The sequence below is a fragment of the Filicampus tigris genome, chromosome 22 (genome assembly GCF_054856515.1).
Source record: "Filicampus tigris isolate MCC_2025a chromosome 22, RoL_Ftig_1.0, whole genome shotgun sequence".
Classification (NCBI taxonomy): Eukaryota; Metazoa; Chordata; class Actinopteri; order Syngnathiformes; family Syngnathidae; genus Filicampus; species Filicampus tigris.
The window spans coordinates 1092014-1117799 of NC_141238.1; the positions used below are offsets into that span (position 1 = coordinate 1092014).

General features: G+C 49.8%; 3 protein-coding genes across 5 annotated transcripts; all 3 read right to left on the reverse strand.

Moving 5' to 3' along the window:
* Positions 1 to 260: 260 nt before the first annotated feature.
* On the reverse strand, positions 261 to 4002 carry tymp (thymidine phosphorylase). Of its 2 annotated transcripts, XM_086022601.1 has the most exons (10): positions 3398 to 4002; positions 3043 to 3166; positions 2739 to 2941; positions 2543 to 2641; positions 1861 to 1990; positions 1664 to 1782; positions 1443 to 1605; positions 997 to 1224; positions 743 to 883; positions 261 to 654 (listed from the first exon to the last, which is right to left on the reverse strand). In XM_086022601.1, the coding sequence occupies exons 2-10, from the start codon at positions 3158 to 3160 to the stop codon at positions 512 to 514; spliced, it is 1344 nt and encodes a 447-aa protein (XP_085878727.1). In that variant the 5' UTR covers positions 3161 to 3166; positions 3398 to 4002; the 3' UTR covers positions 261 to 511. The 2 variants fall into 2 exon arrangements, with proteins under 2 accessions (XP_085878727.1, XP_085878726.1); XM_086022600.1 differs by lacking the exon at positions 3398 to 4002 and having other exon boundaries at positions 3043 to 3380.
* Positions 4003 to 4320: 318 nt separating this feature from the next.
* On the reverse strand, positions 4321 to 19557 carry shank3b (SH3 and multiple ankyrin repeat domains 3b). The gene is given in 28 exon segments (XM_086022586.1): positions 4321 to 6983; positions 7445 to 7471; positions 7626 to 8688; positions 8778 to 9062; positions 9195 to 9588; positions 9590 to 9732; positions 9870 to 9963; positions 10052 to 10182; positions 10457 to 10474; positions 10555 to 10635; positions 10919 to 11051; positions 11135 to 11259; positions 11344 to 11426; positions 11507 to 11582; positions 11746 to 11859; positions 11933 to 12111; positions 12507 to 12726; positions 12865 to 12931; positions 13348 to 13425; positions 13770 to 13886; positions 13999 to 14036; positions 14341 to 14470; positions 14568 to 14719; positions 15497 to 15605; positions 15680 to 15751; positions 16049 to 16252; positions 16383 to 16554; positions 19416 to 19557. Coding segments are annotated over 27 exon segments (4902 nt in total). The 5' UTR covers positions 16551 to 16554; positions 19416 to 19557; the 3' UTR covers positions 4321 to 6382.
* LOC147126358 (uncharacterized) lies at positions 19506 to 25615 on the reverse strand. 2 transcript variants are annotated; one of them, XM_086022612.1, is made up of 8 exons: positions 25418 to 25615; positions 25027 to 25189; positions 24855 to 24956; positions 24661 to 24786; positions 24546 to 24587; positions 24228 to 24322; positions 22246 to 22394; positions 19506 to 19627 (listed from the first exon to the last, which is right to left on the reverse strand). In XM_086022612.1, exons 1-7 carry the CDS (start codon positions 25453 to 25455, stop codon positions 22253 to 22255), a joined length of 708 nt encoding a protein of 235 aa, XP_085878738.1. In that variant the 5' UTR covers positions 25456 to 25615; the 3' UTR covers positions 19506 to 19627; positions 22246 to 22252. The 2 variants fall into 2 exon arrangements, with proteins under 2 accessions (XP_085878738.1, XP_085878739.1); XM_086022613.1 differs by lacking the exons at positions 19506 to 19627; positions 22246 to 22394 and having other exon boundaries at positions 23939 to 24322; positions 25418 to 25611.
* Positions 25616 to 25786: the final 171 nt, after the last annotated feature.

Below are 25786 nucleotides of genomic sequence, written 5' to 3' on the forward strand. Positions count from 1 at the left end.
GTATCCTTTGTTTTTTTTTTTACCCTTAAGCTCATTAAATTAGCTCAAAAGTCTATTGCGGAGGATTTATTGTAAATAAATACCATATTATATTATGAATACATTATTATAATTATAATAGATATCTTAGATACACGTCAGCAACAAACATCTATTTTATGAAATAATTGCACTAATGTGCTTAAAAAAATCGTTAACATTTTTTGTTTCATTAGCAAGTTCATTTATTACTAAATACAAACGAGAACAACTTGCGGTAATTCTTATTGAATAATTGCTTAATTACAAATGAATCAAATGGAAAAACCTTACATTATTAAAAGAAACCATTTCAATTCAGCATTTTAGCCTTTTTTTTTTTTTTAAGCCGACCCATGAGTCCGTTTCAAAAATCCGTCCCTTGAACACCAAGGTTTGAAGGCCCACCCCTTGTTCTAAGTCATGTTGCCATGGTAACAGGTTGAGCCTTTGTGACGCAGGCTCCAAAATAATTCTGGTTCAACAACACGCATCAAACTGGAAGCATCACTTCTTGCACCAAACTTTGCTTTTGCCAATCGGCGTCCGATCCCAGGACGAGCGCGCTCTGCAGTCGCTCCATCTGGTCTGGACTGAGCGCCGGCTCCTCGTAGTGGACCCGCAGCCAGGCAGTGCCTGAAAGAAAAAACAAGAAGCATCAACGTAGCGCGTTCCTGACGCCGAGCGTTTCGCGCGTCAGCGAAGGCAACGGGAGGAAGCCCACCTTTGGTGATTTTCTGGCCTAGGGAGAGCAGTAGCTCCGCCCCCACACTGTGATTGACAGGCTGTCCGGCCTTACAGCGCCCCGCCCCCAATTTGTGAAGCACTTCGGCTAAAATCAGACCGTCCACGTCCATCAGCACGCCTACAACGCAATCAATAATTCGTCAATGATATCAATGCCCCCAAAATGAAATGCATCCATTTTGCAATCAGGCTGTAGCATCCAACGTGGAAAAAGCGAAGCACAGTTTCTACCGTCACGGCTGGCGGCCAAGTCGAGTTGATGCTTGGCTTTCCTCAGAATCTTGAAATAATCCGTGCGGGCGGAGCAAAGCGCCCCGGCCGTCTCCTTGGCGACGCCCTGAGCCTCCATCATGGCCTGGAATTTGAGAAGAGCGGCTCCACCCGTCACAGCCTGGGAAATCTGCCGTCTGCCTTCCCATTGGTCGGCCGCCACGCCCGTCATGGCCAGCAGGAGGCCGCCTGAGACCCAATGGGGACGCCGTCACACTCAGCCAGCGAGGGAAACAAGTCGTCCTACTAATTCGCTGAATTGTCCTCCTATCGAAGACGAAGCACACTCGGACACTTTTGGTCAGTCTAGGAAACCACTTTTTATTTTGCGAATGCCTTTGAAGGTTTTATTTTTATCTTTGCGGAGAGCAAGGGCACGTGCTAGTAGGCAAATATTCCGTGTTTACCGAGCGTGGCGACCAGCTCCATGAGGTCTGGCGGGCCGCCCCCCTTGAGCAGGTCGAGAGCCTCGATGACTTCCAGACTGTTGCCCACGCTGCGACCGATCACGGCGTCCATGCGGCTCAGCACGGCGCCCGTGCGCATGCCCAGCTCGTTACCCGCCTTCACCTGCAACACTCAAGATACGAGTACTGAGCAGAAAATGGAGTTGGACCAATCAGCTCACCAGGAGCCGCGCCAGCTCCTTGGCAGCGTGCAAGTCTTTGTAGAGAGCGGCCCGGCCGAACTTGACGTCCAGAACTAGCGCCGTCAGCGACTCGGCGCCTTTCTTGGAGATGATGGAGCCTGGTCGCAAGGCGAGCTCGGGTTATTGCGGACTTTTTGTGGCGGGCGGGCGGGCGGGCGGGCTGCGCGGGTCGCTACCCGTGATGAGCGGCGGGCTGTCCACCGTGCCGGTGATGTCGCGCGTGGCGTAGAGGATGCGGTCGGCGGGAACCAGCGTCTCCGTCTGGCCCACGATGCAACAGCCCACGCTGCTCAGGATGGCTCGTACCTGACACATTTTCAAGCGCAGACAACTCACAAAAGCTACAATTTGGGAAATATTGTCATCGTTTGGACATTTTCACATCGGGGTGTTCTCACTTTTGTTGCCATTCCCTGAAATACTGTATATTGGTGCCATCTGAAATAGAATTTCTAACACTGATTTGATTGTTTTTGTCTCTGATTTCTTTTCATTGTTTCAATGGATTCACAGATAAAATCAAAAGATGTCACTCATTTAAAAATGCAATTGCTTAAAAATAATTCAGTGTAAAAAAAAATGAAACAGTAATCGTTCCAAACGATTGTGTAAAATGGACGTTTGCAAAATATCCTGTTTTAAACCAAATGTAAAAGTACCTGAGTTTGAGTTGACATTTTCCAACGCAGGTTTTTTAGAATCAAAATCAAACTTTAAATTTGAAAGAAAAAAAAAGCTTAAAAAAAAAAACGCTAATTTGTAAAAGTATTTGATTTAGCTGAATTTGTAGCCACAATTGAAAAAAAAGTATGCGTCCTATTTAAGGGTTCAGATGTAAAAATATAATATAAAAAATACCTGCTCAGCCGACTGGTGGATGTTATAACCGGGAATGGACTCCAGTTTGTCCAGTGTTCCTCCGGTGTGGGCCAGGCCCCGCCCACTGATCATGGGAACCTGGCCAAACGTCATTCAAAAATATATTTCATTCATTTTGGAATAAGGCCGCAAAGAGGAAAAGCCAAGAGGCTTCGGTCTGGGTCGCCGGAGTCACCTTGCAGCCGCAGGCGGCGAGCGCCGGCGCCAACACCAGGCTGACCTTGTCACCCACGCCGCCTGTGGAGTGCTTGTCCACCAGAAGCCCCGCCCACTCCGGGGGCCACGACATCACTTCCCCCGACAGCATCATCTCTTTGGTCAGTGCGGCCGTCTCACGCTCGTCCATGCCTTGCTGCCAGATGGCCATCAGCATGGCGCCTACGGGAGCGCGACAAATTGCAACTCCGTTCCTTTGCCAAAGTTGTTCGACTCGTGAGGACAACAATTGCACATGTACGTGGAGGGGGCATGCGTGGCACCTGTCTGGCAGTCCTGGATGCTTCCAGTGGTCAGCGCCTCCACGAAGGCTTTAATGTCGCCATCACTCAGCTTCCGGCCGTCCCGCTTCTTCTTGATCAGGTCCGGGATGGACAACATGGCCGCCTGGCGCCGACACGCGATCAAACTCAATTGCATAGCAATCAATATAACATAACAATATAAAAAAAAAAAAAGACAGAAAAATAACTTCTAAAGTCTATGATTGCATTATAGCGTCAAATTAGCAACAACCTTCCAGTTTTTATCCCAGCAGAAATGATATGGAAAAACCTCATTTTGAGTAAATCTTCAATCAAAACAAAAACTAAATAAAAAGCATATAAAAGTGCTCACGTGAGGACGGAAACTTTTCCACTTGACAGTGACACCGGAGCAAAAAAGTTGATTTGTGAGCGGCGGACCCTGAACTTCATGTCGTCCTTCGGCCCGTCGGCCAATGGCGGCGGAGGGGGCGTGGTCAAGTGTCACTGACTCACTCTTCAGGTTCAATGACTTTGCCCTTCTCCAATTTTTTTTATTTTCAGCTCCTGCCCCCCATTTGGATTTCAGGTTTTTTTTTTAGGACCAGCCCTTTAAAGGCTCACAACGGTGTCACGTGGGAGCGTCGGCCATTAACGGGTCAGCGGATCCGAGGCGGCGGTGAGAGCTTGTGGAGCGCGGGTCTCCAATCCTGTTCCTCCAGGGCCTGCTGAATCAAAATGGCCGTATAATCAGCGAGGTCTGCAGAAGCTGGATCATGAGCCTGCTCGTTTGAATCAGGTGTGGACTGCAGCAGGGAGAGATGGAAAACAGGCAGGACACCACCGGCCCCTCGAGGAACAGGATTGGAGACCCACGTTGCAGAGACGCAGACTCACGCGCAGCCGGACTCTCTGACCGAGGAATAGCAATTCACATAACGGTCGCGGTAGCTGGTCTTGTTAGGTTGAAGACACGCAATAGAGCAACTGATTTATTTTAGCGACACGACAAGTGAATTTCTTTTTTTTTTTTTTTTTTTTTTTTTTTTACAAAATGTTGATTTTTCTCCCCATCAATCTGATGTTCAGCTTAATGTTTACAACAGTTTTTAATTTCACTTAATTCCTAATGAGTAGACTTTGTGATCAGAATCTTGTTCTGCTGTTTTTTTCTGTCTACATGCTAATTTACTGGGTTTGCCTTTTTTTTTTTTTTTTACATCCAGCACTTGTGTGTGTGTGTGTGTGTGTGTGTGTTATGAACAGGTCAGCGTATCCGAGGCGGCGGCTGGGGGCTTGTAGTAGTAAATGAGCCTTTATTAGAAACATGACAACATGTTTGGCGTGTGTGAAAAGAAAGAAAAGAGCACAAAGAAACATCAAAGCCATCCAATAATCGATCAATCAATCAATCAATGAATTAATGCGCTGACATGAGATCATTTGATGATACGTGAGGACTTCATCACCATCAGCAGTCTATTGCTTATTCGTGAATTAGGAATAACTATTCGGCTACATTTTCTATCTCAAGTCTGTTTAAATTAGCTTAGCGCCCATTAGCACGTGACAGTCAACAATCTGCGAGGATATCATGGAACCAGTGCGTCCGTGTGGAATTTTGTGTGCTAAGCTAAGCTAAGCTAGCTTGATTCATGTTGAAGGTGTGCCCTAAAAATAGCACTGTGTTCAAAATAATACGAAGGGTTGTTCAATACAGTACAGTGCATCTGGAAGGGATTCATATCGTCATTATGGGGTGTTGTGTGCATAACTATGAAGAAATGAAATGTATTTATATTTAAGGCTAGACACTCACTTTCACGCATACTAACCTAAACCAACCCCCCCCCCCCACACACAAAAACCTTTCAATATAACTTATATGTTTATGATTTACTTCACTTTTGTATTTTCTTGCGACTACGCATTGGACGCAATAGTGCATTCGAAACATATTCACAGGGTGGCATACCTTCAGCAAAAGAAAATATTCCAGAAATTTCCACGTATGGCGAGGTTCAAAAAAACAAAAAACCTCATGGCAGAGTGGAAACTCCCCGAATGACCTTGATGCCCGTATACTTGATTTTTTTTTTTTTTTTCTCCTCGATGTGATTGATTGGCTGCAATTGTTTTAAGGATGATGAAGTTACTTCCTGTACAGATGGCTTCCAACATGTAGCACCATGTCCAATCAACACGTATCGCACACGCGCGCGCACACACACACGCACACACACCGGCTGACAAGTCATCAAGAACTCCAGCACGTCGCCGTGGTGACGGGGGCATTCAACTCATTGTCAAATCAAAAGTGAAAGTAGAATAAAGTCAACACTATCACATCATTGCTCATAAAACCTAAATGAGAATAATAACCCTGATGCACGGCCAGGCGTTCTCCGATTTGTCGTTGAAAACCCTGTCAAGTGAATCACGGATTCTGTCTAAATACACGATAGGCGTTCGAGGGTCCGTGCTGGAAACGGACAAAAAATGAGGACGGTCGAGTGTCAAAAGTGTTTTTCATCATTTCAGCTTTCACATTTTTCGGGGCATCATCTTCATTTCGGATCGTTTGCTGGTGTGCCCTCTTTAGAGTGCCTCGTTGTTGCGGTGTGAAAAAGCCCCGTAACGCCCGGGGAGGCTACTTTTGAGCGAATGTATTTTCGCAGCTCAAACACGCAGTCATGTGTCAAGAGACAACGGCTTGACTTTTTTTTCAATCATTCGGCAGTTAACGCCACTCTCTTCTGTGGCGTGTCAAATTCGCCAGCCGCTCTGTTTTCACTTGACAGGGACTTTAACAAGCCACCTCACAGCCAACGGCAAAGCGCTGCGTGCATCGAGGCCATTATATTCAGAAATATTCAAAATCAAGACTAATATTTTTCAGGACTTATAATAATAATTGAAGGGAAAAAAAAGAGATCAAATCAGCCCTTTGATCGCCAACGCAGGCTCAGCTAAGCTAACTTGTGAGCTAACACGTGAGCATCGGGGAAAACAAAGATGGAGTTGATTTGTGACTTACTTGATGAACGTCTTCGAGTGAAGTAGATAAAGTAGAAACTAGTCGATGGATGACGGTGATGGACGGACATGAAGGGGTTCATCGATACGCATGACGGATGGATGAGATGGACCTGATGGATGATGGTGAGGGACGGACACGAGGGTTAGACATGACGGATGGACGTGATCAAAAAGGTTCAACACACAGGTTCAACCAGGATCAAGAGAATCGAGTGACCGTGTCTTTCGAGGGTTGCGGCGGAAAGGGTTTGACAGCCGGGCGGCGATCAAAGAGCTGAGTTGGCAGAAATAGCGAGTCGACCTATGGCGGTGGCAGTGGTCAAGTGGCGGCGTCCAACAGTTGCCTGAGGGCCCGCTCGATGTTGATGCGGTGGCCCAGCCGGGTGACGCCCAGCTCCACGTAGTCGTCCTTGGTGAGGGCGGGAAGGTGCGAGCCTTCGATCTCGTGCTCCTGGAAGCGCTGGCGATGCTCGGCCAGCCCCACGCTCTCCAGCCAGTCGCCCACGTCGTACTTGTTCCACAAGCTGAGCGGGCGCTGCCTCCAGGGCCTGAGCGCCAGCAGGGGGCCGCTGAGGACCGGCGACGGGCACGGGGAGGCGTGCGGGGAGGGCGAGGGCGAGCGGGAGCGGGTCCGAGCGCTGGCGCTGCGCATGACGAAGCGGACCTCCTTGGGTTCCGACGGCAGGCTGAGGCTGGACGACTTGAGGATGGTCAGACCGCGGCCCGAGCTCAGGTCCGGGCGCTCCGAGCAGGGCGAGGGAGAAGAGCCCAGGCCCGGCGGCCTATCGGAGGGCGAGGGCGACGGGGAGGGGGAAGGGCTGCGGCGGGTCACGGGGTAGCGACTTCCCGGTCGGACCGTGTAGGTGGCGCCGTATCCCCGCTGGGAAATGGTGTGCAGCTCGCCCAGACTGGAGAACAACCTGCGACATCACGTAACTGTTAGCATCTTAGTATCAAGCGGCTGTTAGCATCTCAGCGCGTTAGAAGGTCAGATGTTCCAGATGTTCCAGGCCCAACGACTTGAGCGTGCTTGGTGCTGGAACTGCTTAGGGCGTGTTAGCGTGCGGCGCTAATTGAGGAGACTCGGACCGTGCCTCTTAAACGGCTCAGTGCGAGAACTGATTGTTAGTTGGGGGGAGGGCCGGTTGGGACTTTTTCAGCAAAAGCAGGAAAGTCAAGTTCGACAACAACAACAACAACAACGAGAGGATCTTTAGATAAGGAGCTTTGTCATGCTGGTCGCCATCGGAAACGTTCTTACGTTTGCCGGTCAGTTAGCTTAGCGACGCTAATGTTAGCTGTCAACAAACCAGCTAGTGGTTAGCAGACGTTAGCGTCTTTGAGCGAAAACAAGGAATGTTTACCAGAGATAAAAACCTACGATTTGCTCTCTTCACTCTCCACACATCTGCAAAAACACAAACCACACTTGTGTTACGGCGCACGCACGCACGCGCGCGCACGCCTCAACCTGTACCTCTAGGCGCAATCATGCGTACACATCGCATACATACCAACACACACACACATTGGCAAGACTCACGCGCATGCAGGGAACATACCTGGCCCCGCCAACAGGGGACCTACGACCCGGGTCGAGGGGGCTGGGCTCCTCCCCCAGGGAGTGGCTATCTTTGTTGAGGAGGTGGAGTCTGTTGGCGAGGTCCAGGCCCGACTCCGCCCTGCCGCTCAGCTCCAGGGCCGAGGCGGACCCGTGGCCGCCCAGCGCCGCGGGCCGGCCCTCCTCCTCGCCGCCCCCCCACAGCTTGGAGCGGCGCTGGAAGAGGTAGCGCGGCTGGCGGGCGGCCGCCGGGGAGGCGGGCGAGGACGGGAGCAGCTCGCTGTCGGACGACTGCTTGAGCAGGGGGTCCCTGAGGGCCGAGCGGCCGCGGCCGACGGGCGAGCGGAGGCGGGGTTTGAGGGCCGAGGAGGCGTGGCCGGCCGGTGGCGAGGAGGGGGAGGGCGGAGCGGGGGGCGAGGCCAGGGTGATGGAGGGAGGAAGCGAGCCGTCTCGAGGCTCCTCGTCGTCCTCGCCCGCGTCGCCCTCGCCGCCCCGCCGCGGGGTCACGGCGAGGGGCGACGGAGGGGCGGCGAAACCGGGGGGCGGTGTCACCAGACCGATCCGCCGTAGCTCCTCCCTGGTCTCCTCGTCACTGGATGACAAGAGCGCGGGCGGGAGAGTCACCGTATAGGCCCCGCCCTCTTCCTCCGAGCTCCCAATGGTCAGGCTCCTGCGCCTGTCGATGACAGCCGAGTGGGTCTCATTGGCCAGGCTGGCCAGCGGGACGGGTCTCCAGCGTTCGGGGGACGGCCCCGCGGGCGAGGTCACTCCGCCCTCCGCCTCGGGACGCTCCGCCTGACCGTCAGGGAAGAGAGGCGGAGTCACGCGCTTGTGTCGCAGCTCGGGGCTGCTCTGCGGGGTGGTGCGCTTGGAGCGGGGTTCGGGGCTGCTCTGCGGGGTGGGGACGGGGGTGCGCTTATGCCGGCCCTCCGGGCTAGCGGCCGGGGTGGGGATCGGGGTGGTGGATGCCGAGGCGTGTTTGGGTCGCGGCTCGGGGCTGGGCGTGCGGGCGGTGAGCGCTCGTTCCCGCGCGGCCAGAGCCAGGGCGAGTGGAGACGAAGGATCTGCGGAGGGGACACGTTTTGGACTGTGCTGCACGTGACGATGACTTGATTCGATACGATATGATTGATTTGATCAGCACGATCCTTACCCAGAGGCTTGCCGGTGAGCGGGTGCAGGAAGGTGTGCGGGGTTGGCGAGGGAGAGAGGACGGGCGCGGGAGGCGGAAGCTCGCCCAGGTCGTCCATGGAGTGACTCTGCGTCAGGAGAGGAGGCGCCTGGTTGTCCGACACGGCGCCCTCTACGGACAGGAAGAGGGAGGAGCGGCGGCCGTGGACGCGAGCGCGCTCAGACAGAACCTGCTGCTGGTAGAGCTCCGCCCTGCTGGGGCTGCCCGGGGCACTGGCCTCCGACTTGGCGTCCTGGTCTTTGAGGCCTGCGCGCAAGACGGACGAGACTGTCGAGACAACAACCTTGATCTCGGGACAAGCGACTAACTTTTCTCTTTGGAGCCTTCCCTTGGGTGAAGGAGGAAGCGCTCTCTCGATGCGGAGGAGGACACACCTACCTTGCTCCTCCACAGGAAGTTGTTTGAGCAGAGGTGACTTCCTTCTCTGAGGTTTGGCCGGGGGCGCCTGCTGCCCCACGTTGGCGTAAGGATTTTCAATGGGTCGTCCCCGGCGGCGTGACAGCGGCGAGTGTCCGAGGGCGGCGGTGTGGAGGGACAGCGTGGAGGTGTGCGAGGACGACATGTGCATGGCGTGCATCTCCGGCTGCAGCTGAGGCGGCGTGTCCTGCAGGATGATCATGGAGCGCGCCTTCCTCTGGCGCTCGGCGTGGCTCCTGGACGGCGCGTCCGAGAGCTCCTGCAGCCTGGGCTCGGCTCCCGGTTTGAAGCTGGAGCGGGTCAGGCCCTCTCCTCTGGCGGGGGGAGGAGGGGGCAGGAAGGAGGGGGGGGGGCCCCGAGTCCAGGAGGAAGAGCGGGGACGGAGGCGGGGGCGGCGCCGTCTGCGGAGGCGGCGGGATGAAGCTGTCGGTCAGAGAGGAGCTGCGAGGGAAGCGACTTTCGTGGATCAGCGCAGAGATGCGGTCGTCCTCGGGGGTGCCTGGGTGGTAACCGTGGCAACATATCAGCATTCCGGACGCTAAAGGACCCACTCGCGGAAAATGGACTTTCGAACGGGACTCGAGCAACAGCCTTCCCGTGGGACTGGAGCCTGAAAAGCTTCCTGTGAAGACTCACCAAAGCTTTTGGTTCTGGACATTCCTCGGGGCAGCGCCATGGTGCTCTTCTCCGGACCGGACGGTGGGACCAGACCCTGGCGCTCAAACAACGACTACACACCACGCGCACACAAAAGATTCAACGAGCACGTGGCTGTGTGTTTTGTCACATTTGCACCGGGGGGGACGAAAGAATCTTACATTAATCTCGGCCTGAGTGATTCTCCGACTGGTGGGCCTCTGCTTCACCGTGGCCGCTCGGAAGTCATCGGAGGGCCGGGAGCGCAGAACCACTTCCTGCGTGTTCCCCGCCAACATGTCGTCCAGTTTCTCTGCAGGTCGGAGTTTGGTCAGGGCAATTGTTTTTTTTTTTTCATTCGATTTTTCCCTTTCTCATGTGACCTGCTTGCATTAGCCACACGGCACAGAGACAACCTCGGTTGCAAAAGCACAGCGAGCGACAATTTGTCCAAAAAGCGACATTAATAAGAAACAAACGACATGAACGGAATCATTTTTTTCTATCACACACGCACACAACAGAAGCACTTTGACCATCACTCAGCCCGAAGCACGCAATGTGACCTTGATGACCACATGACTCACCAAAGCGCCTCCTCCGGGCTGCACAAGGGGCAAAAAGTCAACAATTTCTCTCCCATATTGACGGTGTGCGCGCGAACGTGCGTGCGCGTGTGCGTTACCTATCTCCTCCAGGTCAGCGGTCATGGACTTGGATCGAAGAGTCAACGACGTACTGGGCGCTCGCTTGGGAGGGGGCGGGGCTAGGAGAGGAAAAACAATCGGATGCCGGCACTTCATTAGAAATGAGCAGGACAGTCAACCCTTGTGCACTTGTGTCCTTGTCTGCTTTTGGCCTAGCGTCCTTGTATCCTAGTCCGCCCTCGTCTTAGTATGCTTGTGTCCGAGTATAATTGCGCCTGAGTCTAATTAACTGTGTCTTTGTTGACCTGTGTCCCAATATTGTAGAATTCAGTGTACTTGCGTCCTACACTTGTGACCTTGCTCACTTGTGTGCTAGACTTCCTGGACTTTGCGAACGCAAACCTTTTTTCCTGATCAGGTTGGTGTCGGACTTGCGGGAAACGGATACGACCTTCATGAGCAGGCGGCTGCCGCCCTGTCGGATGAGCGCCACCACCTGCCGATGGCCGACCTTCACCACATCTGCCCCGTTCACCTGCACGCTCACCGAAAAAGGCGCGTTCACCACCTGCATTTTGCTCATTTGCACCTGTCCCCTGGCAAATCGAGCAAACAAACCTCAATGAGGAAGTCCCCAGTGCGCAGACCGGCTCTCCAGGCCACGCCGCCCTGGTCCACGGACTCCAGGTACTGCAGGGCGGGGAACGCCGGCGTGGGGGCAAACTCCTCGATGGGGGTCTCGGCTTGCAACGACATCAAATGTGAGGGGCATTCACTTGACCGAGAGTCCCCGATCCCAACGCGACTTTGCCCGGCCGCTCATCTACCTTTGGCTCCTCGCAGGACAAAGCCAAATCCTTCGCTCTCCCTCTTCTGCAGCACGGCCATCTTCTCCTCGATCACGTAGTCACTGACGACGACGACGCGATCGGGTCGTGAGCGACCATTCCACAGCGCGCATCAGCGAGTCTCGTGAGGCGCACGACTCACCTGTAAGAGGTGTAGTTGTCGTACGAGCCCACCGTGTAATGTCTGAAGAGTCGCTTGGTGCGGTCCTCCCTCGTCTCTGAAACACATTCTGGATTCATCCCAGTGTACTTTCTTTGAATGGCTCCCCCCGCTGACGTGCACTGCTTACACTAACAACACGGCCGCAAACTGCTTTGGATGCCATTCCATTTTTGTGAGAAATACAATCTGAGCTTTTACTGGATGTTGAAAATGTTTACCCAGTCTGGGGTCGTACTGTCTCATCTGAACTTCTTCAACGCAGTCGGCAGGGAACCAGCCTGTTCTTCCTTTCACGTTTCCTTCCCAGAATCCGCCTTCGCCGATCGACAGGACTGTAGATGCAAAATGAGGATTATGAGGGGGTCTTCAGGGGAGAAACGAAAAAAGTTTTGCTGGTCTAGTGACCTTTCACCCTCTCGCCGCGGTGCAGCTGGATCTCCCCGGACCCCTGGGGCACGTGGGAGCGCGTGGCGATGAAGGTGCGTCCGGGCACGGCGCTGTACAGCCTCTTCTTTCTCAATTGCGGGGTGAGGGGGGGCGATGACGGGGGGCTGCTCTCCACGTGACCTCCGCCCCCACTCGGACTGATGATAACATGTACAGTGTGTGCGTTATGTCACACATCCGATTTCTGTATATTATGCTCCAAAAAAAAAAAAAAAGTGACTGTGCAGTGGAGCATGTGAAAATTTTAGATATTGGAATATTTTCATTTATTTAATAAAATACTGATTAATTCTCATGTTTTAATACATTTAATTCGATGAAGGTATATTTGAAATTACCTGTTATTTTTCAATTGTTATTGTATTAATTCTAATTAATTGCATTATAACCAAGCGATTTTTTTTTTCATTTTGTCATTTGAAAAAAAAAAAAAAAAAAAAAAAATCAATCAAGATGTGTATGTAAAACATGTTTTCACATATTCAGTCATTCCTTTCATGGCCGCCATTTTGTGGTCCACAGGCCCGCTCACCTGAGGCGGCGCGTGTGTCGCCGTAGCGAGTGCGTGTGAGCGTCGAGGTGCGTCTCCAAGCTTTGCAGGGACGGACCGGGCGAGGAGGCGGGGCTTTCCAGGGCGTTGTCGCTGACCGAGCGAATCAGAGAGCGCGGCGACGACAGACCGTTTCCGGCCGGGGACCTGATGGTTCCCAGGCGGCGCCGCTTGGTGTACGACGGAGATTCTCGGAAGGGAACTACACACACACACACATATGGAGCCTCAGCACTATGTTGGGGTGCGTTTAACATCAATTTCCCTTGTGACTGGAGGAATAAAGTGCAGTACCTATCTAACTCTAAGGTATAATAATATAGTGACGCGTGCCACTCACCAACATCAGAACTTTTGTGGATCTTGATGATTTCCGCCAAATCAAAGTTCCCGGCGATGATGGCTACCTACGCACACAGAAATCCATCTTAGTCACACCAGCGTTCAGAAGTTTGGAGTCAATTCGAAAAGTCTTTAAAAAAAAAAAAAAAAAAAAAAATCACTAGTGCAGTGTTTCCCATCCGAAATCACTAATAGCATACTTGTATACAATGTAAATAAATCAAGCCGTTTTTGCTTCAATTTAATACGCATCGTGGTGCCCCTTCTGGCGTTTGTGCCTTGGCCACCAGTAGAACACTGATAGAAATACGGATACACATGCAGATGGCTACTACTTAGGAAGCCGCAGTAAAATGTGTCGCTCTTTGCAGAGGATAAGGATTATACTGTATGTCTGGGAGTATTTTGTGACATAGTCACAGTATCTCAAGGCACCACCGGGTTGTATCCTCAAAAGAAGTGAGGCGGTTGTAATGGTGACCTGAAAGGCAGTCTGGTTGTTGTAGTTCTTGATGTCCTTGTTGGCTCCTCGGAACAGCAACACTCTGGCACAGCTGTCCTGCGGGGGGGGCAGCAACAAATACCCGTGACTGAGACGTTTTAAACCAACACCTCCCTAAACTAAAAGCAGCACCACCGTGGCCAACATTTAAATCCAGTAGATTAGTAGGCCCAAGAATTCATCAAAAACGAGATGAAGGTTTTATTGCTGGATTAAAAGTAGAATTAAATGAAACAGCCAATCGTACTTAAATAATGATTCGATCAGAATTACCGGCTGTATCTTAATGTTTCAAAGTAAAACAGTTCTTCAAAATGAAACGTCTGACGGTGAGATGCGCTTAAAAAGGCGGCCACTAGAGGGCGCCCCGGCAGCAGACTTGCGACGCGTCGTCTTCCTACCTGGTTGTAGAGAGCGCAGAGGTGCAGCGCGGTGTTTCCCGATGCATTCTGGGAGCTCATGTCAGCCCCGTAGAACAGCAGGTGCTCCAAGTGCTGCACGTTTCCATGGCGACACGCCTAAACACATAAACGCGTGATTACCCGTACTAAATCTGTACATGTAATTGTGGCTGTGATTTAAGCAAGTGATTGAGCACGCGTGTGCGTGGGCGCGTCGAGTGTTTGTCACCTGGTGGATTTCCTGCCAACCGTTCTCGTCGGTCATGCCTGTAACCATGACGACCAGAAACCTTTGATCAGTCCAGTGTCTTTTCACAAGCAGTGAAACAATAAGCACATGCGTGCCATCCAATGACTGTTTACGGGGTCAACCCACACTCGCATTTGGGTACCAAGGAACTATGTTGAAGAAAGTTGGGGTGCTTTATGTAGACAAAAGTAGTGCTTTGCTATCATCTGCTGTGACCTGAAACTGTAACGACAAACACTAACCCTGGCTCAACACTATTTACACAAGTCTCGAGGAAAGGTTTGGGAATGCGAGAAAGTTGAAGCAGGACATTTTGAGTACCTAGTGTGGCGTGGTCCTGCAGTAGCAGCTCGCAGCAGTAGGGGGCGCCGCCCACCATGGCCGAGTGATAGAGGGGAGTCAGGCCCCTGCTGTCCTTGTAGTCCGGAGACGCTCCCAAGTCCAGCAGGGTCTGCAAAGTAGCAGAAGCGAGTCATCAGACGAGGTCGGCCGGGAGGCGGGGCCGGGGGGCGGGGCCGGGGGGCGGCGCTCGTGCCCAACGTCCTTACGGTGAGAGCGGCGCTGTTGCGGCACATGACGGCCCGATGCAGAGCGGTGATTCCATCCCTGGTGCGGAAGTCCAGGTGAGCGCCGCCGCTGCGAAGAACTTTGATGAGCTCGCAGCTCTCCTCCAACTGGACTGCCAGCGTCAGAGGACACTCTGAGGGGGGAAGCACATTGCGACGTTCTTTCAAATTAAAAGCGTGCTTTTAGTCCGCTTGACATTTTGCTAACAATAAACACAGTAAGGAAGGACCATTCATCTGATTTGACTTATTGCTCAGGATGATTTTTTTTTTAATGGATTTACAAAAAAAGTAATTTTTTGACAAATCAGTCATTGAAAACAGTTCATGGTAAATGTTTTAAATCATAAACATTCATAAAAAGAACATTTTATTGAAATTTTTTCAAATATTTCATTAACTATTAAAATCATTTAAAAACTATTTTTAAAACACGAAATCTGTTTTTAATCTAATTCCTTTTCACATTCACATTTTAAAGAAACATGTACCGGTAATCATTTTTTGTTTGAATTTTTTATTTAAAAAAAAAAAAAAGCAACTTTTTTTAAACTTACATCCTTAGAGATGTTTTTAAATATATTTTTAAATCATTTTTAATGACTTAAAACAATTTTAAATATTTAAAATCAATATGTTATCAAAATTAAAAATAAAACACAAATAATTTGGTGGCTACATTCAGCATCTTTTCCAACCACTTTTGTGACTGTTCCTAAAAGAGCGACTTTTTCATTTCCATTCCGGTTAGAAACGGACAACGAGCGGAATCATTTTCACATTGTTTGATAAGAAAATAGCAATGGCAAAAGGCAATCACAAGACATGGCGCCAATTTATCCACATAGTGGAAACTTTAGCAACAGCCAATTCTGTAACATTTTTGCCAGATTGAAAGAATGTCTACACACCGCCGCTGTCCGAGTCGTGGAAGTTTGGATCGAGGCCTTTTTCCAGCCATTTGGAAACCTTCTCCACGTTCTTCTGGTGGACATGTTCCATGAATCGCTTCAGGTTGGCCTGAGACGGACGAACAAGTGGGTCAGCGCAGCTTTTGGCTCATCCGTCGTCTTACTGTGACATTTTTGGCCTACTTTGGTGTGCAGCTTGGCCAGCTGCTTGTCGTCTACGTAACTCTGCGTGTAAATTCTGCGTTTGTAACGAAACTGGAAGACAACATTGGAACGTCAGTGCGCGGGAAAAAAAAAAATGTTAGTGCCGTGTTCGGAATCATTCCCCATCACTATTGAGGGATGTTGACCGCTCGTCAGTCAAATGAAAACGGTTTCACACATTCGTATTCGTCCAGGCAATTCTAACCGGTTTTAGGGAGCGGGGTCAATTACTCCCTATTCTCATGCAGGGCTCCGTCCCGAGCCCGCGTCGGGGAATCGTCGGGCGTCGCTAGGGAGTGATTCCGAACACAGGCCGGCTTGACCGAAATGGTGCGCGACAAGGCGCACCTCGAGGTATGGAATGGGCGTGATGGGTGGGAGAGGGTACTCTTTCAAAAGTCGCTCCTCGTCCAGAAACTTGCCAGCTCGGCCGTTGAACGCCGGCTGGAAGAGACCATAGTTCAAAACATCCGACAGAGACTGAGTCAAGGTGACCAGAACCCTCTGCTTACTGGTCCAAACGGGTAACTCTGGGTCCAGCCGCAAACACTTCTGAGAGAGCCACAGACGCATACACGGACATGTTTGATGGCACACTTGCTCACTTTGGCCTCGCCGGCACGTCCTCCTCGTCCTCCGGTCGGCCGGCGGACGGAAGCGCGCTAGCTAGCGTGTGTGTTACCGTCTGCTGCAGGTCCGGGATGCCGATGCGGACCACGATGCTGTTTCCAGGGTGCGCGTCCTCCGCGTCGTCGTCCCGGGCGACGGTAGAGCCTGACGGGTTGCCGTTAGTAACCGCCTGTTGGCGTGGGCGATCATGTTTGGTGTCAGCAGCCGGACTCAGAGGCATGTGGCTGCAAGGCAGGAAGTCACACAAAAGGTAAGGAACACATTCGCCGGCGCCCACGTCGCTCACCTGACCAGGCTACGCCTTTTGAAGCCACACACATTCCAAATCGCAGATTCTATTGCGAGGAATGTGAGGATGGCCCGGCCCATGACCGAAAACAACACCGACCTCACGTGCGTGGCATTGTTGTTGAATGAATGCAAAATCAATGTTTAAATTGATGGGACACTCGCAGAAGAATCAATTGTGAAGGCGTTAGATCGACTCAGCCCGGCTTCATTTCGACAAAAGTAGAGCTTTGACTCCATCTTGTGACAGCTATAGGAAATGACAGTAAAGCACAACCTGTTTGAGGGGGGCGTCCAACCAATTTTCATCACTGATTTCATAACTTCAATCCATTCCAACTGTCGCATATATACCGTAATACCACACGTTTTAATACCAGTTGCTGTGTTGCAAAATATAAACGCAATTTTTCACCCAGTTATTTCAGACTGGGCGTCTTATCCAAGCTCCTTATGAGTGTCCAAAACACTTCAAACTCATCTTAAAACATTGCCCCTCCAAAATGAATTGCTTACTTGCAGCTCAGTGACACATAGAAATTCTCATTTTTTGAAATTAATGCTCCAATCACAAAAGGTTCAAGATATCGGGCGTTTGTTGTAAAAAAAAATAAATACAATGAAATAAATGAACCTTTCCAGGTGAACTTAATTTGAGAAAGTCCAGCTGTTCAATGTTTCACTCATGTTGTTGACCATCATCTGACCGCCGCCGCCGCCTTCTGCATTGCTAATAATGGCTGTGGAATGTTACATCACTTCCTGTTTTTCGACTCAGAGAAAACTGCACACACTAATGAATTCCATGAAGGACCCACGGAGCGATCATTTGCGAGGAACAATTTCTCCCACGATGCATTTCATCTTCCAACGAGTTGGCCATGAGACGCTCACAAGTCGCCTTTCCGTGGCAGTCCATGTGGCGAGCAAATGAAAGCACAATACCGCCGCTTCTCCACTTCCTGTTTGCGCGACTCCACTTCCTGTTCATGAAGACCACCAGTCACTTAATGAAGCCCCAAATTGAACGGTCGCTCGCATCCCGGTGAGTCGGCGAGGGCACGAGTGGCGCGTTGTCATGGCAACTGGAATAGCAGGGAATCCTGTGCTAACCTCACTGTGTCACTCTCCGTGCGTTCGACATGCTCGCTGTTGCTATGGCAACGCGGCCGAACACATTTTCGCAGTTTGCCGTGCGGAAACTACATCCTACCTGCTGACTCTCGCTCTTTTTCCGTCCGGCTCTGACACATCTGGGACATCGTCAAATGGCGGCGAGATGTTTGCGGAGGGATTTGGGGGAGAAAAGCTTGCAGCTGCTCCACCAGACAACGTGGCGCTCACTTTTGAGATTTTTAAGCGGGGGGACCCTTGAAGGCAAAGTCAACCCGAACACATTTTTTTTCCAAGAAAATGTTCTATGCGGGCCCACGAGTTGAAACCAGACATTCTGATTAATATTGCGTTTGTGGAATTAGAGTTAATCGCCCGTTTTTAGCCATCTTCGGGGCGCGGCCGTTTTGTCACTTCTGTCGACTGAAAATGACATCGAAGTTGCTCGGGGCTCAGGTAACGACCCATCACGGCTCAGCTTCGGAGAACAGGTGAGCCGCGGTGGGTCGTTACGCAATATTAATCGGAATGTCTTGTTTCAACAGTTTGGGGCTCCGTACAATGCCGCATTATTAATTATTAGTTATGCCGTGCCATGTGAAGAAAAAATATACGACATACGTGTACCACCAATAACGATTTACAATAACAATTAATTTTTTTGCGAAGGGGAAAGGCGTATTTTTCGTGAATGTTACTTTGTTTTTTTAGAATAAAGTCGTTTTTTGAGACTACTATTACTAGACTACTATTATATTCATGATATGATTGCTTTTCAGGGGGACACATGGTCGCTCTTGTTTAATTGGAGTGGATATTATGAGGTGTCCTCGGAAAAATGTCTCCAGGTACAAGTGGTTTATTTTGGGCTGGTGACAACACTTGACTCAGACTGTTGAATAAGTGATGACGAGCCAGGCGGCCGACTTTCCCGCATTGTCTTGTACAAGGCTGACGCTCCTCAAATGAAGAACCACCAGCAAAAAGCGCTCGGCGACAAACGCCGGCACCTCGCTCGCTCGCTCGCTTCTGCTAATGCATGATGTCATCAGTCTGCCAGAGCAACAAGCCCACTAATGTGGGTACATGCCATCCCTGCACCAGCACGCCACAAATTCAACTCGGGGCCTTTTGGGACAGCAAGTCACCCTAAAGTCAACCTGTCCATTAATCAGGAAGTTGATCAGAGGGACAAGATCGAAAATAAAGCTCCTCCCCAACTTACTTCAACATAGTTTCTTGGAACCAAAAGGCCACAAGATGGCGCCAATCCATTTTTGGGGCTAACTGAAGCACCTCAACCAAGTTCAACCTCGGAACAAGGATGCTACCAGATGGCGGCAATGCACTACTTTTGTCTAAACGGGGCACTGAAACTCAAGTCAACATAGTTCCTTGGCAGCAAGATGCCACAAGATGGCGGCAAGGCAAAACTGAGGTCTAAATGATGCTCCTCAACTCACTTCAACGTAGTTCCTTGGAACCAAGATGGCGGCAAAGCAATACTTTGGTCGACACGAAGCTCCTCAACAACGTTCCTTGGCACCTGGATGCCTCGAGCCGGCGCCAAAGATATACTTTCACGTGAATAACGCTCCTCAAGTCAAGTCCGTCGAGTCCTACAACTGCCGGCGCTGCTATTGATCCCGCGTGTTGTTCTGTTGCGTTGGACGAAGCCTCCTACCTATTGGCAGCACTCCCATCCAACTTTTCCAAAGCGCAATCTGATCCCGAGCCTGACGGCGTTTTCGCTTCAGGCTTCCGATCTGCTTCCGATCCGGTTCGCTGGCGGGGGGTCGCTGGACGGTTCGGAGGTCCGGGATGCGGGCGGGACGCCTCAGGTGGACGGCGGCGGGCAGACCTTCAGACGCTATTGTGGGAGCTGGTCGGCCCATCCTGGGGAGGGGGAGGAAAAGCGAGAGGAAGATGGGGGGGCGGGCACCAGGATGTGGAAAAGGGGAGGGAGGTTGAGAGGAGAAAACAAAAGCAGCAGATTGGTGGAGGCCACATGAAGACAACAAGCCCGCAATCTCTTTTGGAAGACACAAACAGTCATTTTGTTTGCAGCGGGGAGTAGTTTTGATGCTAACTTGGTCGCTCAAAGCTAACTTGCCATGAGTGAGGGCAACCTGAATGTCATAAAGTGGAAGCGGCTAAAGTTTTTGCGTTCAGCAATTGTGCAAAAACATTTCAATACAATGGCGACACAGACCAACAAGAGGACATGTCAGGAGCAAAAAGAATCTCCACTCTCCGCAAAGATCACAACGACTTCCTGTGACTCACGCTTCCTGCTTCCTGTCTGTGTGGGCGAAGGAACGGACGTCAGGAAGGAAAAGGTGAGAAGCTGGACGACTCTGATAACACGCGCACGTAACCACACGCGCGCATTGGAGCCACATCATGTGTACGTTTGGTGAATTTGTAAGATGAGATCCAGATCTGATCTACTTCCACATCCCGGTGTGGTCACGTATCCTGCGTGTGTGCCTGCGTTCCAGCACACACGCATTTAAGCCGCCTGATATGTACATTTAGTGACATTTAAAAAGTTGGACTTCAAGGGAAACTTTTGGAAGACAAATCATGAGATCCAGATCCAGTTCTGATCCACTTTCACTTACAAATGTTGCTGTGCGGTCGCTGCGCAAACGCTTGACGTTGAGAATTTATGACCTAAACTTTAAAGACATGGAACCATGCAATCCAGATGCTGATCCAGATCTGATCGACTTGTGGTCACATATCCGTGTGTGTGCTCGAAATCTAGCTCCCCTTGCCCATTACCATGGCAACCAATGGCAGGAGCGGATAAGATCCACTGTTCTCCCTCTCTCTCTCTCACACACACACCCCCACACACGCACACGCACACACACACACGTTATCTTGTCAAGTTTCTCACTTCACAAGCAGCTGAAGCATGGAGGCTTGCTGTTGTTCTCGCAAAAACCCGCTGGACATAAGACATTAAATTGTCTCTGAAGACTCACGTGTTACCATGACAACCACGTGATGTGCCAAGGAGAGACGCTTCCTGCTTGAAGTGGTCTTTTTTCCCTCCTAGCATGAGCAGCAGATCAACTCTCAGATAGACCACGGCCTACACACTCACTGCCGCAATTACGTAACACACACACACACACACATGCACAAGATGATGAGGGGATGCTGGAGAAAAGAAAAAGTCGAAAAAAAAAAGTCAGGGCTAAGGAGACAGAAGGTGAACAGAATTAAAGCATACGAGAAAGGAGAGGACGCATGAGGAGGAGGTGAGGAAGGAGAGGAGGAGTCAAAGCAAATGAGGATGTGAGGAGGTTAGGAGTCAGGAGTGGAGTCAAGTAAAACAAGGAGGTGAGGAAGGAGGGTTAAAAGGAGGAAAATGGAGAGGTAAATAGGAGCTAGGAAGATAGCTATCTATAGATAGATGATCGATAGATAGAGGAGGTGTCACGTGAGCAAGTGGGCGAGGAAGGAGAGGAAGAATCAAGGAAATGAGGAGGTGAGCAAAAGAGGGAAGTTGAAGATGAGTCAAGGGAGTGAGACAGAGAAGAAACCAGGCCAGGAGTGTCGAAAACGAGGCTGCGAGGAAGGAGAGAAGGAGCCGGAGGAAACAAGGAGGTGACAAATAAAACGAGGAGGTGAAAAAGGAGGGGGAAATGAGGAAATTAGGGACGGAGAAGAGGAGTCAAGGACGCATGGTGAAAAATGAAAATGAGGTGAGTAAGTGTACCAAATTAGGTGGCCAAGGAGAGGAGTCGTCAAGGAAATGAGAAGGAGGAGAGGAGGTGAAGATAGGAGAGGAGCGTAGTCAAGTAAATCAGGAGGGGGAGGAGGAATGTAGGAAACGAGGCCGAAGGAAAGGACAGAATTCAAGGAAGCTCCAGGGCCAAAGCGGAGGCCTCCGAAGCAGCAGGGGGCAGCACGGAAAAGACGCAAAATCGCCTCACCAAAGTTGAACTGAAGAAACTTCAAACTGTTCCTTCAAGAAACTCCTCAGTTCACACTCATCTCACCTTGCATGATCTTATCGTAAACGCTCGCGCGTGTTCAACTATGGCGATGACAGGCCACGCCCACGAGAGCGCATGACGGAAGGAGACAAGTGAAGGAGACAAGGAAAAGACGCCCAAAAAAGTGCCCCAAAAAAGTTGCGCACGTCAACTACCAGCTGTTGTGATGCTGACATGATCATACACACAAACGCACACACGCGTACACACATGTGCAGGGACTCACCCAGCAGAGCAGCGACTTGTTCTCCATCCTGATGACTGATGGGAAAAAGAAGAGGGGGATGATGGAGGAAGAGGAGGAGGAAGAGGAGGAGGAGTATCTGGAGACGAGAAGATGAAGAGGAGAGAGGAAGAAGCAGGACGAGTGGAAGGCTGGTCGCTTCAGCCCACGCACGCACGCACATGTGCGCGCGCGCGCGCGCACACACACACACACACACACACACGTGAGCATGCGCACGCTATCTCCCACTCCAACGCGTGGGATGCAAAACACACCTCTCTCTCATTTTCTCCCTCTCTCGCTTCCACAGTGAGAGAATCGGGGTGATCGGCGTGGGTGTGGAGGAGCGGCCCCGTTGCCATGACGATGATGCACCGGAACGGCAAAGGGAGGGGGAAGCCCTCTCTGGCCTATCACAGCCCACCTGTTGCATGATGGGAAATTAATTCAATTAAAACCTGACTCCATTCAAAATCACTCCCTCGCCACTATTTCGCTTCTCAAAAACTAGCAAGTACAGAGGTGCCTTGAGATAAGAGTTTCATTTGTTTCGTGAAAACGCTCGCAACTCAAAACCAATGGAATCATCTTTCCACACTGAAATGAATGGAGCAGCTATTATTCTGGCATTTTTAAGAAGCAAAATAGCCCTCTATAATATTGTAGGTTATAAAAACATACAGTGATGACAACAAAATGAAATGGAATGTAAAGAATTCTACATTTTTAGGGGGACATGAATTGAATAGCCATTGTGCTGCTCCTTCTGCTGTGCAGACCTTAGCCACCAGGAGGCAGTATCATATAAACTCACAGATATACATGAAGACTGTCACTCCTCAGTAAACCGAAGTAATATTCGTCGCAGAGGATAGAGAATATATGCTGATGCTAGCCTGTCGATGGTGTTTTACATTGTTTGTTAGCAAAGCTAGGAGATTATTTTAGACACACGTGTAATTTTCTGTATGCTCTTATCTCAAACGTTTGCACCCAAGTCAAAGCAAAAAGATCATCCAGGCGAGGGTTTTATCTCGAAAAACACCTATGTGACATCACTTGTATCTCAAGGCCTTAAGCGTGCACATAATATGGTCCGCTATATCAAATGGCTTGACTTTTCTTGGTTGCTCAACTTGCCTGGAGCAAAATGGCCGCCAGGACATATAGTCACTTACATGACTGCTGAAGAAGAAAAAAATGGCACTTTATTGAAAACGACCACAAAAAAAAGACCACAGTGCAAGCTACTCACTGGCTACTCGTCTTTGCAGCTGAAGTGTGACAGCACCCTCAGCTGGAGGTTTTCGCCAGTCCTCTTCTGCGTTCAATGCTCAGGAAATCCGATTTTTTTTTTTTTACTTCACTCAAGTGTGATGTGCATGCGCCAGTTGCCATAACGACCGTGTCACTCGAAGGCGTCACAAAAAAATGGAGCGACTTGTTTCATTTGATTCTCACACACAACTTGACAAGCCAATCTTAATTGTACGCTATTGAAGTTGCTTCTCTTTGTTCCTATTTCTAACTTTGTTGCTTGTTTCTATGTTACTGATGTGAGTAGGAAGAAAGAATTATTGACACAAGATTTTTTTTTAATTCAAAGTGAGTGACATGGCACGGGGGCAAAATTTGTCATATCTGTAAAATTGTTTCTTTCATAATAATGTATTCTAATGTTAAACTTTAATAAATAAAATTAATGTAAAATAATGAACTCACAAAACAGTTAATTTTATTCTACCCTATTTTAAATGTTACAATTTACAATAAACTAAACAATCACTTAATGAGGAATGACTAAAAATAAATTAGGTAAATAAACAATGTTCATAAAAACAAATGATAATCATATATAATATATAGGTGAGCTCCGGAAGATGATCAGTTTTTCTGATTTTGCCCTTAATAGTTATATATTTGAGTGAAAATGAACATTTTGACAACATGAACCGCAAACTTAAACTATCAATTTCATTTTCAGCATTTATTTGCAGATAATCACAAATGGTCAAATGCCAAAAAAGCTCTAGAGTTCATGTCTCTTGTTTTTCTGGATATGTTTGTATTACAATTATTCAATGAAAAAAAAAACAAAAAAAACACTAATATTACGGAACACTAGATCATACAAATGCTCATCAATGTGCTGGATGATCGATTTTAAATTCAGCTTTCCATTGAGCACAGTTGATTTATGTTGTAACAAAAAAACAAAAAAAGGTTTGTTTCAGGCCGCTTTGCGTGTTTGATTTACGTGTCAGTGTGTCCCTCCAGAATCAAGTCCACATATGCGCCTGTCACCAGACTCTCTTTGGTCACGCCCAACTGCTCCATCAGACCCTCGGCCACCTGCCGCCACAAAAGGATGAGTCACGACAGCGGACACCCAACAAGCCGTTTCAGCATCTGGTCCATATCTGACAAGCGCCAACTAGTGAGGACAAAGAGCGGACGTGTCCCTGGGCAACTCAGCCCACGAGTACGATATGGAATAAATGCTCAAACTACCTTCCATCATCCATCTTGAACGGGTAAAAAAAAAAAAAAAAAGAATAAAAAAATACAAGCAGACCTGCTGGCCATCCTCCAGCGTCTGGTCTGGACGCATCACCACCTAGAGACACACGTTTACAAAAATGGAATCAACAGCACGAGTTGCCATGAGGACAAGATGACCAAGACGACACCTCGAGTTCCATGTAGTGTCCCAGGCCCTCCACTGCGTCCAGGTGCACCCGCGTTTGACCAATCAGGAAGAGACGCCGCTCCTTACGCACCTCGCCTTTCACACCCAGGGCGTCCGACAGCACAGCCTCAACACATGCGCATGGGAAGCATAAACGCACACAGACACACACGCCCACATGAAAAACGTTTGTACTTTGAGGCCGGTCGGGTCCGAGGTGGAGCTGATAGAATATCGGGACAGTTTGGGTCCGTCCGTGTCGGGACGCTCGTAGAAGATCAGCTGACCCGAGCCGTCCTAAACACAAACAAACAGAACAAATGCGCGTTGACGTTTCTCCGCCGTACGGACGGACGGGTGGTCGCACCATGAAGTCTCGCAGCTTGAGTCGCCCTTGGCGGCCGTGGAAGAAGGTGTCGTGCTGCCTGATGACGATGCCTTCCGATTGGCTGAGCTGGGACGCCATCTTGGCGAATTGCAGCGGCTGGCTGACTTTGGCCTTGATTTCTACGTTGGACGGCATGTCGCCACTGAACATGGGAACAACACGCATTGACGCCATCACAATTGTGTCACACATATGCAACCACTCAAAGATACATTATGGATTATTCGCCAGTCGATTGCAGGTCAAGAACGAACCAAAGAGGCCAGGAAGGAAACATACCCGGGAAAAAAAGTAAACATATGTATATTATAATAATCTAAAATGTAAACCTTCTTTTTTATAGTGCCTATTAAGACTATACACTACTAACCGCCCCTGAAGCATACTGTTGAGTTTAAAGGTCATCATTTACAACACATGTCACGTTAAGACATTATGACGTCAGACAGGTGAATAGTGGCGAGGTGGCTACCAAATTAGCCGGTGTCGCTCACGCTAAAGTTGCTAGTTCGCTAGCGGCGTCAAGCTAACTGCACTCCATCATGCTAACTTCCTGACCAGCAGCTTCTGGTTCTTTCTTATCTTACAAACACAACAAACAGTGACGTTACTCACAAGTCTGCTTTTGGGAATTATTTTTGACGCTTCCGGGTTGTTTGTCTGTGAATGAAGTCGACTGTACTCTTGAGTTTGCCGCGAAAAAAGCCGCAGTCTCAGATCAGTCCACGAACCATCTCGG